Source organism: Scleropages formosus, chromosome 20, assembly GCF_900964775.1.
Source record: "Scleropages formosus chromosome 20, fSclFor1.1, whole genome shotgun sequence".
In the NCBI taxonomy this organism is placed as follows: Eukaryota; Metazoa; Chordata; class Actinopteri; order Osteoglossiformes; family Osteoglossidae; genus Scleropages; species Scleropages formosus.
This window is the reverse complement of record NC_041825.1, coordinates 23,556,395-23,572,126: the sequence shown is the minus strand read 5'-3', so window position 1 is coordinate 23,572,126 and position 15,732 is coordinate 23,556,395. Positions and strand designations below refer to the sequence as shown.

The 15,732-nt window shown below is 45.9% G+C and overlaps 1 protein-coding gene across 3 annotated transcripts; it reads right to left on the bottom strand.

Annotated features, from left to right (window-relative positions):
- Window positions 1–5,814: 5,814 nt before the first annotated feature.
- Window positions 5,815–14,925, bottom strand: LOC108939898 (lethal(3)malignant brain tumor-like protein 2). Of its 3 annotated transcripts, XM_029246816.1 has the most exons (14): window positions 14,785–14,924; window positions 11,912–11,991; window positions 11,509–11,626; window positions 11,205–11,339; window positions 11,034–11,122; window positions 10,236–10,485; window positions 10,074–10,150; window positions 9,684–9,788; window positions 9,298–9,439; window positions 8,953–9,035; window positions 8,551–8,785; window positions 7,696–7,749; window positions 7,420–7,578; window positions 5,815–6,299 (listed from the first exon to the last, which is right to left on the bottom strand). In XM_029246816.1, exons 1-14 carry the CDS (start codon window positions 14,807–14,809, stop codon window positions 6,292–6,294), a joined length of 1,560 nt encoding a protein of 519 aa, XP_029102649.1. In that variant the 5' UTR covers window positions 14,810–14,924; the 3' UTR covers window positions 5,815–6,291. The 3 variants fall into 3 exon arrangements, with proteins under 3 accessions (XP_029102649.1, XP_029102646.1, XP_029102647.1); XM_029246813.1 differs by lacking the exon at window positions 5,815–6,299 and having other exon boundaries at window positions 7,278–7,578; window positions 14,785–14,925; XM_029246814.1 differs by lacking the exon at window positions 5,815–6,299 and having other exon boundaries at window positions 7,278–7,542; window positions 14,785–14,922.
- Between the last annotated feature and the right edge of the window lie 807 nt (window positions 14,926–15,732).

Here is a 15,732-nt window from a genome sequence, read left to right as displayed (position 1 = left end):
TGCAGTACTCCAGACAGGAAGTCACCATGACCTGGACAAGTAGTTGCACAGAGTGAGTTGTGAGGTAAGGACGGATCCTGCGGATATTATGCAGGATGTATCTGCAGGACCGGGTTATGGCTTTGATGTGCTGAAAGAAAGACAGACTCGCATCAATTGTTACTCCCAGACTCTTAGCCAAGGAGATAAGTGAAATGAGTGAGTTGTCCAGTTTCGTGACAGGAGGACAGGCCAGCTGGGAGGTGAAGAATCTCTGTTTTGGATAGATTGAGTTGCAGGTGGTGATCAGACATCCATGAAGAGATGTCCGACAGGTAGGCAGCAGCATGTGCGGAGATGTCTGACGCACCAGGTGGAAAGGAGAAGAAGATCTGAGCATCATCAGCATAGCAGTGGTATTTGAATCCATGGGAGGCTATGACTGGACGGAGGGAGGAGGTATAGATCGAGAAAAGAAGAGGACCCAATACCGAGCCCTGCGGGGCACCAATTGAGAGAGGCAGAGGAGAAGGATGAGAGCTCCACCAGACCACTTGATATGATCTATCAGATAGGTAGGACTCAAACCATCTTAGTGCCACACCTTTGATTCCATGCTGACTAAGAGAGGAGAGTAAAATCTGGTGGTTGACTGTGTCAAATGCTGCAGACAGATCAAGGAGGATGAGGACCGAGGAGAGGGAGGCAGTTTTAGCGGCTTTGAGAACATCAGACACCACCAGAAGGGCCATCTCAGTGGAGTGACCGACTTTGAAACCAGACTGATAACCATCAAGGAGATGGTTCCGGGTGAGGTCATCAGTTGATCACAGGCTGCCCGCTCTAGGGTTTTAGACAGGAAGGAGAGGAGAGAGACTAGTCTGTAATTTTCAACCAGATTGGGATCCAGGGAGGGTTTTTTAACAGAGGTGAAATTAGAGCGGTTTTGAAAGCACCTGGGAAACAGCCAGAGGAGAGCGAGGAGTTGATGATCGTAGAGAGGAAGGTGGAGAGTTGCGGGGAAATGTTCTGTAGGAGTGAGTGGGATTGGGTCAAGCGAGCAGGTGGTGGCTCTGCGCAGTATCAGGAGGTCAGAGATGTCAGATTTACAAAGTGGCTTGAATTTGGAGAGGATAGCTTCGCAGGGAGGTCCAGCATGAACCAGGCAGGTTGATGCTGAGAACTTATCAATAATTGCTTTGTCGCAGAAAAACAACGCAGAGTCATCAGCACTGAGAGAAGAGGGAGGAGGAAGTGGCAGGGAACACAGAAGGGAGGAGAAGGTCGCAAAGAGTCTGTGTGGTTTTTTAGATGCAGATTGTATTTTGTTGTGGAAGAAGGAGGTTTTAGCCGAAGAGACGGCAGACTGAAAAGCAGCTAAGAGTGACCGGTAGGCATCCAGGTACAATGGAGTTTTGGATTTATGCCATCTTCGCTCTGCAGCCCGCAGTTTGGTCCTGTTAGCACGTAACATATCAGACAGCCATGGGGTAGCAATGGGGTGTGCTGGTCTAGAAGACAGAGGACAGAGAGAATCGAAGGAGGAGAATAGGGCAGAGAGGAAAGTGGTAGTGGCATCATCTGTAGATACATCCGAGAATTGCGCAGCAGAAGGGAGAGCGGCCAGAGTAGCAGAGGCAAAGCAGGAAGGTGAGAGAGATTTTAAGTTGCAGCAAAAGGTGACAACAGGAGCAGAAACAGGCGAGGAGTTAGTGGTGAGGGAGGGTTGAAAGGAAATGAAGAAGTGGTCAGAGACATGAAGCGGAGTGACAGAGGACGGGATAGCCACAGTTGCGGGAAAATACAAGGTCAAGACAGTTGCCCGCTTTGTGAATAGCAGGGGATTGGGACAGGGAGAGATCAAAGGACTGTAGGAGCAACAGAAGGCCGCTTGCATGGATGTCATCGACATGCAGGTTGAAGTCACTCAGGAGAATCAGCGGAGAGTTGTCCCCTGGCAGAGAGCTCAACAAGATGTCAAGGTCATCCAAGAAGCAGCTGAGAGGGTCAGGAGAGCGATAAAGAACAACCACAACAAGAGTGATTGGGGCAGTGATAGAGACAGCATGCCATTCAAATGAGGACAGATCATGCAAGTGAAGAGGAAGACTAGAGTATTCCCACCGGGGAGAGATGAGCAGGCCTGTGCCTCCACCTGTGCCAGAGGAACAAGAGGTGTAAGAGAAGGAATAGTTAGTGGAGAGTGCTGCAGGTATGGCTGAGTTGTCTGGGGTGATCCAGGTTTCAGTTAGGGCCAGGAGGTCCAGTGAGAGATGGGAGGCATAGGCTGCTATGAAGTCAACCTTTCTCACTTTCTCCTTCTTTTGGACTCATAAAGTTTATTTCATTTGTGCTGTTTGTAGGGGGCCAACTCCACGGAGCTGTAAAAGAGGCTATACATTCAAGGGCTCCTATTGCGCCAAACCCAGCTACTGTTTTGTCATTGATACCGTCAGGGATAACTTGGTTTTCTGTTATTGATCCAGCAAATGTGTTCTTCTCAATCCCTGTGCACCCAGATTCACAGTGCTGGTTCGCCTTCACATTTAAGGGAACACATTGGACGTGGACAGTGATGCCTCAGGGCTACACCGAAGCGCCTAACGTCTTTGGACAGGAACTGTCAAAGAATTTGGAAGGGTTCCAAGCTCCTGCAGGAGGTGTGCTTGTACAGTACGTTGATGATTTGCTGCTATGTTCGAGATCTCAGTCTGCATGCAAAGTCAACACCAGAGCGCTTCTCTGCTTTCTTGCAAAAAATGGCCATAAAGCCTCTAAGGCGAAGCTGCAGTTAGTAAAACAAAAATTTTCTTATTTGGGACACATCGTCACCCAAAATGCTCGATCAGTGGGGACTAAAAGAATTCAGTCTATTTTGGAAATGCTAAACCTCTAACAAAATCACAACTCATGTCAGTTCTGGGCACAATCAGGTACTGCTGCCCATGGATACAGGATTACGCGCAGCGAGTACAATCCTTACAGGATTGAATACATGGATAGGGCCTAGCCCTGGCAGACCGACTGACATGGATTGACGAAGGTGAAAAGACTTTGACTGGCTTAAAACAAGCATTAATTACTTCACCTGTTCTGGGTATACCTGACTGTGCCTGGAGATTTGTGTTATATGTGAATGAGAGACAGGGGTTTATGTCTGCTGTCCTGACCCAAGCTCACGGGGACAAACACCATCCCGTTGCTTACTACTCCAAGAGGCTAGATTCAGTAGCTTCAGCCTTACCTCCTTGTCTAAGGGCTGTTGCTCCAACTGTCAAAGCAGTAATGTCTTGTGCAGACCTTGTCATGATGTCAGCTTTCATGGTGCAAGTACCTCACGCCGTGCATGCTATTTTAACGCAAGCCAGAACAGCTCATTTAACACCAAGAAGGCTGACTCATTACCAGAACGTGTTGCTGACTCTGTCCAGTGTCACTCTTGAACGCTGCACTACTTTGAACCCAGCAACATTGCTGCCAACCAAAATTGATGGGGAACCTCAACACTGTTTGGAAGTACTGGATGTGCAGTGTAGGATCAGGCCTGATGTCACTGATGTGGTGCTCCCTGATGGGCTTGTTATGTATGTGAATAGCAACACCCTTAGGTTGGGAGATGGAACCCTCTCAACAGTGTATGCCGTGGTGGCACAGGAGGGCCATTGCCTGGAAAGTGAGCGGTTACCCTCAGGTTAGTCAGCATAAGCACGTGCATTTATTTTGGAGTCACGTTGCGAAACTATAATCTACAGACTCACGTTATGCTTTCGGTGTGTCTCACAACCATGGTGCATTATGGAAGCAATGGGGGTTCCTGACTAGTGCAGGGAAGACAATCTAACATCAAAAACTAGCTGAAAATCTGTTACAGGCCACACAGCTACCCTTGGCATTGGCTATTGTCAAATGTCAGGTGCACACAGCGGGAGAAGATATAGTGACTCAGTGCAATCAGAGAGCTGACGAGGAAACCAAGCGGGCTGCTCTTTCTCCCTGAAGTCCACAATTACAACTCGCAGTGATGCAAACATGTCAAGAGGCTGATAACACGATTTCTGTCATTCAAACAAGTGCGACTGACAGTGAGAAGCGACAATGGCTGAAAAATGGAAAAGTGGATACGGATAGCACAATCCAGCATCACGAAACTAACAAACCTTTTTTTCCCTGCAGCGCCTACCCAGAAATGGCAAAAATGACTCACGGTTTAGATCATGCCTCTAAGGCAGACTCTGTGACAGACTGTGTGACTCGAGAATGGGAAGCTAGTGGGTTTGCCTCTCTAGCTGCTGCCTATTATGCGAAGTGTTCATTGTGCTTATAGTATAACATTGGCAAGGCGACAGCCACTCCAGGTTCCGTGACACCCTTACCCGAGGGTCCGTTTGCACATATTCAAATAGATTTTACCGAGTTGACACCATGCCATAGCTACAAGAACTGTCTGGTGTTAGTTGACCTTTTTTACCAGGTGGATTGAGACAATTCTGTGTAAATGCGCAGATGCCAGAAGTGTAGCTAAGCATCTCTTCAAGGAAGTCATTCCACAGTGGGGAATACCGTCACACGTAACCAGTGACAACGGCACTCATTTCATAAACACTCTCATTCACGACCTAGCCGAATGGTTGAGGTGTGACCTCCGCCACTACTGTGTGTACCATCCCCACAGTGGTGGAATAGTGGAAAGAGCAAATCAGATGCTTAAACTGAAACTGGCTAAGGTTTGTGCAGAAACAGAACTTGCTTGGCCTGATGCACTGTTAGTAGTTCTAGCTATGATGAGAGGCAAAGCTCACAAACAACTTGGTGTTTCTCCATTTGAAGTGTTAAGCGGGAGAACAATGCCAATTCCAAGTCTTGGATGTCCTGTCAGTCTGATGAAGACAGATAATGATCTCTCTATTTACCTCACAGGTCTGAAAAAGTCATCTCACGCAGGTTCATCAGCGGGTGAAGGTCAACTGGTGAGTTCCGGAGACACCTGACCCGGTGCAACCCTTTCAACTCGGTGACTGGCTGCTGATTCGAGACCTCAGATGCAAGCATTGGAATCAGCCTAGGTGGAGAGGCCTGTACCAAGTGCTGCTGACGACTCCACACACAGTCAAGGTCAAAGGAGCTGACTCCTGGACACACGTGACTCATTGCAGGAAGGTTCCCCAACCGGAGAACTGAAGAAAGGACAGTATGCATTTTATGATGTTATTGATGTGTTTGATATGTTTCTTTTTTCTGTTCCATGGTGTAGAGCAACACCTAAATGAGAATGGACTATATGGATTTAATACCTGATTGGCTTTGACTTCAGGTTTGCAAACTCGCTTAACCAGTCCAGTTGCTGGGTGTGCACTCACATTCCTCACTCTATTTCCTCCGGTTTGCCTTTATTCCCTGTATCTACATCAAAAGTAGTCCTTTTGGGCTTTTTTCCTCATGGCATATACAAGGGGACAATTTTTTTTTTTTTAAACACGTCTGAGTTTTGGAATTCAAGAGGCTATCATGTCCCACTATTACCTAGATATTCCCGCCATTTCAACCTTACCGATCAAGCTGATGCTCTTCCGTATCTCATGCACACCGGGAAGTAGACTGGCTGGATTTGTTTAGACCGGTATGGGATCTGACCCGTTGGCAGACTCCACTGTAATTTCACAGCTAGATAAGCAGGAACCAGTGGTGCTCTAAATAAGACAGGTTTTAGACCCTCTTGAGACACCTTTAGAGGAATGACTTATAGGAGAAGTATTACTTTTTCCTTGTCTAACTACTCTTGTATGCCCTATAACACATACTGGATATGTGCCAACATGCATATCCATGGTTATCTCATAAGTGGTCAGGCTCATGCTACTTAGGCTATGTAGTTCCCCATGTCAGAAAGTTAGACACACATCCATGGCATGCGAGAGCTAAAAGAGTACAGCTGATGAGAAAAAGGCCAATTATGGTTTTAATGAAGGGCAACTTGTTCTTTCAGGAATGTTACCTTATTATGGTGCCATTAGAACAGGACACTCCATTAATTTTCTTTTACCTGCCCTGGAAAAACTGGCAAACGACACCACAGATTCCCTAGGCACGTTTTCCACAGAAATGGTAGCCTTACATACAGTGGCCTTGCAGAACAGATTAGCCTTAGATTACCTTCTAGCTGCTTGGGGAGGTAGGTACCTGCACAGTAGTCAGTAAGGAATGTTGCACATATATCCCGGACAATTCGGAACATATTAACTCACTGGCAGATCACATCAAAACGGTTGCTAAGGAGGCCCATGTCCCTCCAGATCCAAGTCTGTGGGGACGGATTCAGCTGCCTGAATGGGGAAAAGGTATAATCAACGGATTAATGGTGGTTTGCATGCCTGTTTTGATTGTTTTGTTCATTTGCTGTTGTTGTTTTTCATGTATTAAGAGTATGTTTATGAAGATAATGACTGGGACTGCATTTACCACGTACAAGTATGCTACATTCTTCCCTGATAGGGAAGCCACTATAAATGACAGTAATGACAATGGTATGATGTGAGCCTTCACAGACTCAAAGGAGGGAGTGTGAGAGAAGAATTTCTAAATGTAACATTACTTTTTAAACTTTCCTTGAACTTACTATGCATGCGGTAAAATGTATCTTGCTATATTATCTAGCGCAAAGGGCAGAGCTGTCTAAGTACTTGCAGTAATCTATATATGTTAAAACTCAAACATGAGGCATAAAACAAAAAGAAAAAAAGGGAAAAACAAGCTGTGGGTTGTTAAGATGAGCAGGGTACCAGCCAAGGTCCCAGGAACTAATAAATGGCGCAATGAAAGAACAAAGAACTGTTTTCATTACGTGATTGTGGGTGTAAAAACTGAATAAAAGGCTGCCGCTTCGCGCCGTTCGGAGAGTCACTGTGGGCTGACATAGTGCAGACACAGGTTCCCGCTGGCTGGCCGGTGTCAAACTATAATTCATAAAGAATTAATAATAGAGGCGTTCCTTCACTGCTGACCAGTTCATGTCATAAACATGCAATGGCCCTTGGCTTGTTATTAATCACCAGTACCCTAGAACTCCAAAGAGGAGCTGTAAATACTGTAGGAGGGATCTGAACTGGAGGTGGCACAACAATCACTCTGTTTGGTGCTCTTTACTGCCCTCTACTGCATGGACACAAACACGGGTTGCATTCATGCAGCATCAAGCAGAAATCATAGAAAATAGGTAAGTGGAAGGGAGGGGGAATCGCAATTAAAAATAAACAGAGTGGAAAAATGTGCCACTTTAGAAAATATGATGATTTGGTGTTCTCATCACTATTTATTAAAGTGGTCGGAGGGGTAAGGGAACAGTTCCTTAAGAATCTTGTGACGTGGTCTTAGTACTGCTTCTACGGTATGATGGCGCATCCAGACCCTGGCAAAAAAAAGGTGTTGCTGGAAAAGGTGACTCACTGTCATCTCCCAGTTCCTCTGCTTTGAGAGACGGGTCACTGCCTGGAGAACGCTGGCGCGCTCGAGGTGGGGGTAAGTTTTTGGAGATGAGGTTAGCCAGTTTCTTCTTCACCATCTTCTTCTCTGGAATGGCATGAGAGTGGTGACGAGGATGAGAGGCTGGGAGGAGTGGACGGATGAATCGGAGGATCGGGATACGAACGAAGATGAACTTCAAAAACTCAGCCAATAAGAGAGCAAGTGGCAATGTGCGATGTTGGAGATAGTCGAACATACTTTTTTTACCCAGGAGTTTGGGTTTCTTGGGCGCTTCTTCTCTTGGTGCAGGTTCTGCAATTGGGAGAGAAAGGATATGTCAGTGTAGTAACAGTATTGTGACCAACAAGTTGAGCATTTTTCCAAGCCAGAACCAGTACTGAAGGACTAGACCAACTACTCCTTGCCGTTGATTAACGAGGACAAAATTAATTTAAAAATCATAGCTTCTTACCCAAAGTACAGTGTAGACCCAATACAATAATACACAGGGAAAGATGTTCAAACCCATGTGCCAAAATTAAGGGGGCTGGACACAAACCAACCATGCCACCAGTACCCCATCCCTCCTAAAACCCTATATACCACCCAACCAACCTCAGAATATCTCCCTCCACCTACAAATCAGCCCACATCATGGACAGGTACTACTCTCCTCACTGGGAGCCACAGCGAGCATTTCGCTGGGGTTGTAAAGTGGGCACCTTCCTTTGTTGATGTTTCATTGAATTGAGCCCACGACATCTCCAGAAGGCTCAACTGTGAGATCTGGCATCCCAGACCCACCCCCCTCCATGCTCGCGGCGTAGTCCCAGTGACTCCACCCACCAAGAAACCTCCCACTCCAGCCATCCGTTAACCACCAACTAACCAAAACCCAACCAACACACCACATCAGCACATGGAGGCGACAAGACTTAACATTTGATATTCACATACGTGAATACCCCCCAACAACAGATCTACTTACCCCAAACATTCTGCTGCCTCCTTATCCACAACCACTGACACATTCTGTATGTATATATTTTAACTGGAAAAGCTGCAGTGGTGTCCCCACCTTCCCCTCTCCTCCTGCACTAGTCCTGCCCTTACCGGAGGCAATGGGGGGCTGTAGCTGGTAGCCCGTGATTTCACACCAGCCCACGGGGTAGATGTCGGGGGACTGGTAGTCGACCCATTGGTCAAACTCGGGCTCCCAGCCATCAAAGTGCAGCAGAAGCAGGCGGCCGGCACAGCGCCTCACGGTGGCTACACACACGAGCCGCGGCTCCATCAGGTCCACTGCCTCCAGCTTCATCCCTGGGGCAAAGCCGTGGCCGGGGCAGTCCTTCAGGAGAAGACAGAGTCGTCACAGTAAAACAAGATCTATTATCTGTTTTTGAGCCCTTCCCACCCTCACCCAGCCATCGGAGTTGCACCAGTAGTATATGGACTGGGAATGCAGTCTCAGAGGGTTCCCATGTATACAAGGACAGGTGTTTCTACTGGACTCACTGTGTTGAAAAGTCTCGCCGGTGCAGCGATGGCTCCAGTCTCCTCCAAGTATTTGGGCCAGGTGAAGGTCACCCGGTCATAACCTGTTGGTGACACAGACATGTGGCATTTACACACCTGCCTGCATGAGGTTCAAGTGTTGACAAAACAAGTCTCACTGACATGCTGGGGGATGCTGCAGAGAGCATGACAACAAAAGCAGTTTTTAAAAATGTGACTTTTTCAGGACACCAGTTCAAGTCCTGTTCAACTCAGGTTCAACACCACTCTCAAGGGTATAACAGCAGAGATCAAAACCTTTTGGTTACAAGTCTGTTTGGAACATGGAGGTGAGCCAGGACATACCAGCGGGCAGCGTGAGGGGGATCTGGTTCTTCTCACAGAAGCCCACAGGCAGTATGGCGTGGGAGGATGCATGGTAGCAGAACCAGCCGTCCTCTGTCTCCACCCCGTCGAGACCCACCATCAGGTATCCATCCAGCAGTACCTAAGAGACAGACAGATGGTGAGAGAGGATGGTGGACGTATGTCCTGTGTAACACGGCACATTCTAGGTCACAAAATCCCTGAAATTTCAGCCAATGGAGCAGCAGGGTGTAAAACAGACTGAGGGTGGATGTCCTCTGGGGAACACAGTACTTAGTGTGGGACGAGTATGCTGAGGTGCTGCAGAATGGATAAGGAGAGTGACTGCAGAGTGTGTCTGTGAGACAGAAAGAGAGATGGAGCACCTTGCGCACAGTTGCCACACAGATGTTGCCCAGGTTGAGAGGGTCAATGGCCTCCAACTTCATCCCCTCCTGAAAGAAGCCCCCCTCCATATACACAGTCCGGACCTGAAACGCACAGCCGCTCACAGTCAACCCAAATACATATCACAGCAAAATACACAAATCTTCAAGTCAGTGTACTGCAATAACTCAGCACACACACAGAATGACGACTGACAACATACAGACATTTCAGGCTGACACCATAAACACAGTATATGAAACCATGAAATAGACTAACAGAAATACAGCATTCTACACAAACCTCTGTGTGTGTGTGTGTGTATATACGTACACACATACACACTGTATGAACCCAGACATTCAAGGTCCACACATGGACAGCCTGACCTTTTTGAAGAGGTGGGGGACGCTGTCGCAGTAGATCTTGCGGAAAGTTGGGTGGCTGCTCATGTCCACGCGCTTGTCTGAAACAGAGAGCAAACGTTTCCCTTTCCTCTCCTTTTCCTCGTCCACAACAGATGTCAAGGCCCCCCCACAGCCAGTGCTTACCGCTGCTCTTGATAACATGGCCCACCTTGCAGGACCAGCCTACGGGGTGCAACAGCGGGCTCCACATGTGGCACCAGAAGTCGGAAAGTGCCTCGCCGCCAGCCTCCAGCCCTGCGTCCTCGTAGAGCAGCCGCAGACGGCCGCCAATCACCGTGTCCACCACAGCAGTGCGCGTGCGGCTCACCAGCGTGCGGTCCACCACCTCCACGTGCATGCCTTGCCGGAACGGGTACTTCATGCTCTCTGCCATCTGCAAGGGAGAATAGGAAATAAGAATCAAACACAGAGGCATCCATACCGGGCACAATACTGTGGCGCTCACACAACACAGCACCTTACGTTGTTAGCGTTGTACACAAAGCTGCTTGCAACAATTTACCCATTTATACTGCTTTAATACATCAATTCAGGGTAGACACCAAGACCAACATACAACAGTGTAGGGGGGGGGGGGGGGGTTCAAACATGGGAATTCAATTACAAAGTGACAGCTCTAACCACTACACCCCTGCTACTCCTACACCCTCATGGCTGTAATTGACTCGACAGTTCTGAGCACCAATACAACAATATGACCAACAATACAAACACACAGTGAATGGACAATGTAAAGCCCTAACGCTCCTCTTCATGACACAATCAGCTAGACTATACGGACACTCTGGCCAACTTAATAGGTACACCTGGTTGGTACTATGCATGTGTACCTAATAAAGTGGTCATTGAGTGCACAGCCTAACTAGTTTCTATTCAGTCAGGTTGGGTCAGGCCAGCATGGGGGTCTGAACAGGTCAGCACCTTGATGTAGAAGTCGACAGGCAAGGTGTGCGCTCCCACCAGCCGGTTCATCAGGTACTTCTTCCAGTTTTTGATGCGTTGGTGGACGGCTAGAGGACAGAGAAACACATTGGCATCCAGAAGCTGATGTGTACTCCCAAAGCCTACGACAGGGCAAGCCCGGCCACTCACACTGAGGAGGCACGAGCAGTTTGCCGTTGACAGCACACCAGCCAATGGGGTGAATGTCCACAGTGCCCAGGTTGCACCAGAAGTCATGGCTGGAATCATCTTCAAAGCCCTCATAGCGCAGGAGGGCCTTGTAACCTGGCAGGAAGGCAAGTGGCCACAGTGGTGAGCTCTCAGGGCTCCACTCGGTCATTTACACAGCTCAACAGGCTCAACACAGCGTGCCCCATATTTTTAATCCACACAGGGGGACCAGACTGTGATACGTGACTGTGGCTCTGCCCATCGGCGCCCTCCAATGGTGAACCTGCGAGACAGATGATGGAGGCAATCCAGTAGACCTTGCTGGGCAGTACGGCATCGCTGTCCAGGACTTCCACCTTCAGCCCCACCGTCACATCATCCCACTGGGAGTAAAGCGGTACCTGCGGGACAACACTGTTCAAATATGGGGTTTCTTGAAAATCACATGGCAAAACTGCTAAGATGTACACGATCACTGATATAACCTCAAAACTATGTAAATGACCACAAAAATTCATGACTGGAACCTGGGGCATATCAGGGAAAGATCTCAAGTTTTTAAAGATAGGACCGTGTTGATGGTCATGTTTCAGGCTTCCATTGAGATTTACACCACCACAGCTAAGTATTCTTTGGACATAAAGCATCAATCCAGTACCCAAGACAGAGCCTACAGATGGACTCACGTGTCTGAAGCAGGTGACGGGGGCGGCATCGAAGCCATTCTCCGTGAGGTAGGTGTCCCAGTCGAAGCCAGTAGCCACCGCTGAAAGAGTAAAGCAACATGTCAGTAGCTCTAGCCAGGTACCACCATGTGAATCCTGTCCCACTGTGCCCATCAAGCAGTGCTGTACAGGTAGTTTTCTCCCCTCACTTTTACAGTCAGCTGAACAAATACTGGCACCCTTCATGAAACTGAGCAAAAATTAATGTGTAAAATAAAGCATACAATGAGTCATATTTTGGGCTCAGACATATGGGGGAGCCATATACCTTTAATGCAATTTTTCGAACATAAAACATTTCATTAAAGATAAATGTCTTCTCAAAATGTGCACCATTGCAATTAACATTTGGTGAAGCCTCCCCTGGAGCAGATAGTAGCACTGAGGCCCTTCCTGTAGTGTGAGGCTGGAGGACTTTTGGAGGTCTCTTGGATACCTCCTCCATACAAAACATTTCAAGATCTTTGATAGTCCTACTTTTGCACTTGTGGACTGTCCTCTTCATTTTCGACCACAGGTTTTTAGTAGGATTCATTCAAAATATTTCACTGGAAAAATTTAGACACCTTTCTCAAGGGTACAAGAGCAAGACACTTACACAAATGTAACATGGCAATCTTCAGGATCCAAGTCTGTTGACCTAACCTACCATGTACCTCCTGTCCAAGGGAGGTCGTGGGGCAATACAGAGTACGATACCCAAACATGATGAGTTTGCCTTTCTCCTTCCATGTAGGAGACCGGCTAGGGATGTGAGGGAGCTGATCAAAATTCAAATCCGCTGAATACGGATCTAAACTTATAAATCCGTACGGATGTGAACGCAGATGCGGTTTTTTTAATGAAAATTAAAAAGGAATGTATCGTTTTTACTAATCCAGATGCACATATAAATTAAAAGAAAATAAATACTTATATGCATTAAACTTTACACACAGGAGTAATTTTTCTTTTCAGCAATTTAAAAGAAACAAAACAATCAGTTTATGCACAAATTAAATATTAGTAAGAATATAAGCATTCATTAACATCAGTATGAGTATTTCCACTTAAAAATTCAAAACAAGCTGCATATGTGAACTTATGCAAATCATCTTACATTACACAAAAGAATACAATGAAACACATGGATTGCAAAATGTTACAGTAATACTTATCACTGCGTAATCAATATGCAAATATACACAAATCACTGAGTAGTCATTTACAGATATAGATGTGTATAGTGGTGTAGTACAGTTCTGTAGTACAATACAATCATTAATTGTCACAGTCTCTCCCAAGTGCCCCTACACTTTCAGACAGCGATGCATATACTTACAGTACTGTGCAAAAGTTTTAGGAACTTGGAAAAAAAAAGCTGTAGAGGTTGCATGACTTCAGAGTTGTTTTCGAGTCGACAGTTATGTGATGAAAGTCGAGTCGATGTCGACTAATCGCTGATGACGTCATGAATAAAAACACATGAGAAGGGAAGGCTCTGCAACAACCGACAAACTCATTCATTTTTTTGTTTTAATAAGGCAGAAAAATCAAAATGGCTTTTTATTGTTGCTGAGCACACGCAAAAAGAAAAGGACTTGGTTATTAATTTTCTCTTTTCATTTAATCATACGAAGTGTAGAAATCAAAATCTCACAATACCAAATATGATGAATATCCTGAAGTGCATAATATTTCCAATCTAACGGCACAGCACTACAACTAGTAGTGCTGCTGTTTCACGGCACCTGGGTGGTATGAGAGAACATGGGTTTGATCCCCACTCAGTCTCTGTGGAGTTTGCATGTTCTCTGGGTGCTCTGGTTTCCTTCCACAATCCAAAGACATGCTGTTCAGGTTCACCATAGTGTGCGAGTGAGAGAGAGAGTTTGTTCCACTGATGTATGGATGAGTGACCCATTGTAAGTAGTGTATCTAGCAGTGTAAGTAACCTTGCTGAATAAGGTGTGTTGGCTGATAACACTACATAGAGTTCATTGGTAGTCGCTTTGGAGAAAAGCATCTGCTAAATAATGTAAACTAGCAGTTCACCGTGCTTTTACCACCTGCGCTTAATAATTAGTAATAAATTTAAGAAGTAGCACGTGCAAAATACTGCCGATTTTCTCAGTGGACATGTCATCGTCCCTCACTGTCACTCTTGCTGCTTTGGAAAAGCACCTAGTGATCCATTATGAACTCATGATCAATAACTTGGAGCGAAGCCAGGATGTTCGATGAAGCTGTGATGCATGATGAGCGGTTTCAATTCGTTTACATGTAGGTTGTTCAAGAATACCACAAAATGAAATAATTCAAAGTCAAAAAACAAGATGGCAAGAAACTATAAATGAGGCATAATTTAAATATTTTACATTTTGAGCAAAAAAATGGTTTTTAAACATCGTTAATTCATAATTTGTTTTTAATTTTTAAACAAAAAACGAATGAAAGCATCGCATTTTCTTTTTCAATTTTGAATAAAAAAACGCATGAATGCAACGTACACAGACCCAAGTTATATCGTTATTTATTTTGCATCACATCTAGTACAGCTAAAGGTCTAATATCTTTAACAGTGAAATTCACCAGCAACTTGCTGACTTGCAGCCGGCGTCTTTTCTTCATTACAGCAAGGCGTTTTGTGAAGTCGCTAACTGCTGTCGAGAGGATTTGGATCATAGTGTTAGCGGATGCCTTTGTGTGCATCGCACTTGTACTTTTGTTGTACATCAGGACGGACTTGCATTACTTGCAAGTGACAGTAGCACAGGCTTCATCCTTAGTGAAGTATTTCCACACAATTTATGAACCGCTGCTGGTTTGCTGCAGTGACCCACCAGGCTCCTCACCTGTTGTTTTCTCGGAGGCGTCCATGTTGTTAGTGTCATAATCACGTGATCAGCGACTAGTCCAGGTCAAGTTTAAAGTGTCATCACAGAGCGGTAAAGCCGACAAATCGACTAGTCTGTGCAACCCATACTGTAAAGTGAGAATGATTCAAAAATAACGCTCTTTATTAATAAACTTCCTACAAAGCTCAGTAACCATCCATCGTCAAGCGCTTGTCCCGAGGACGACCACCTTGTGTCTTGTTGCTGTACTCACTCTTGCCATGGTGTAAGATATAAGAGTTAAACGGCCACATCTGACAAAACCTCACATATTCTGCGTGTTTGTCCCTCACTGTTTTATTGCCTCTATACAGTTGTTTCTGCTTCAGTTAACTGGTGAGCCATACAAAGACCTCAAGTTCTCTATTTAGAAAGTGGTTTATTACTATTTTACTTTCTTTAACGACACACAAAACCCTTACTGTAATACTGTAACTTTTTGCAAAAAGAATGCTTGGAAATCTAAAATATGCTCTTTCCCATTGACACGAACGCAGAAGACACTAAATAATAGTCTAAACATATTTGTGAAACATCTAAGTGCCTAAGACTCTTGTACAGTACTGTATAAAATAAAGCTCTTAATGAGCTCAGTTGCTTTGACTACTTTTTTCCTCATCAAATTTGTATCCACCGAAAAAGCACTGATACAATTCGACAGATTTTGGATCTGCCAAAAACGTTTGAAGTTCAACAACATTTGAATTTGAACGTTGTCGCATCCCCAGAGGCCACTCACCGTCTTGCCCAGTCATGGTGCCATTCAGCAGCTGTCCAACTCCCTGGGAGTACAGGAATGTCCCGATTTTTGAGGACCAGGCAGCCTTGTGCAGCACCTTGGCCTTCTTGGTGGGAGGTTTCCCCTGGAGTGGACATGTGGCACAGTCAATGCACCCCACAACAGAA

Coding starts and splice junctions, on each gene's coding strand:
- LOC108939898 (XM_029246813.1), bottom strand. CDS start 14,809: ATGGACGCCTCCGAGAAAACAACAG. Junction 11,340..11,508: donor CTCCATCATCTGTCTCGCAG/GTTCACCATTGG, acceptor CCTTCCTGCCAG/GTTACAAGGCCCTCCTGCGC. Junction 10,486..11,033: donor CTGTCGACTTCTACATCAAG/GTGCTGACCTGT, acceptor TCTCCCTTGCAG/ATGGCAGAGAGCATGAAGTA.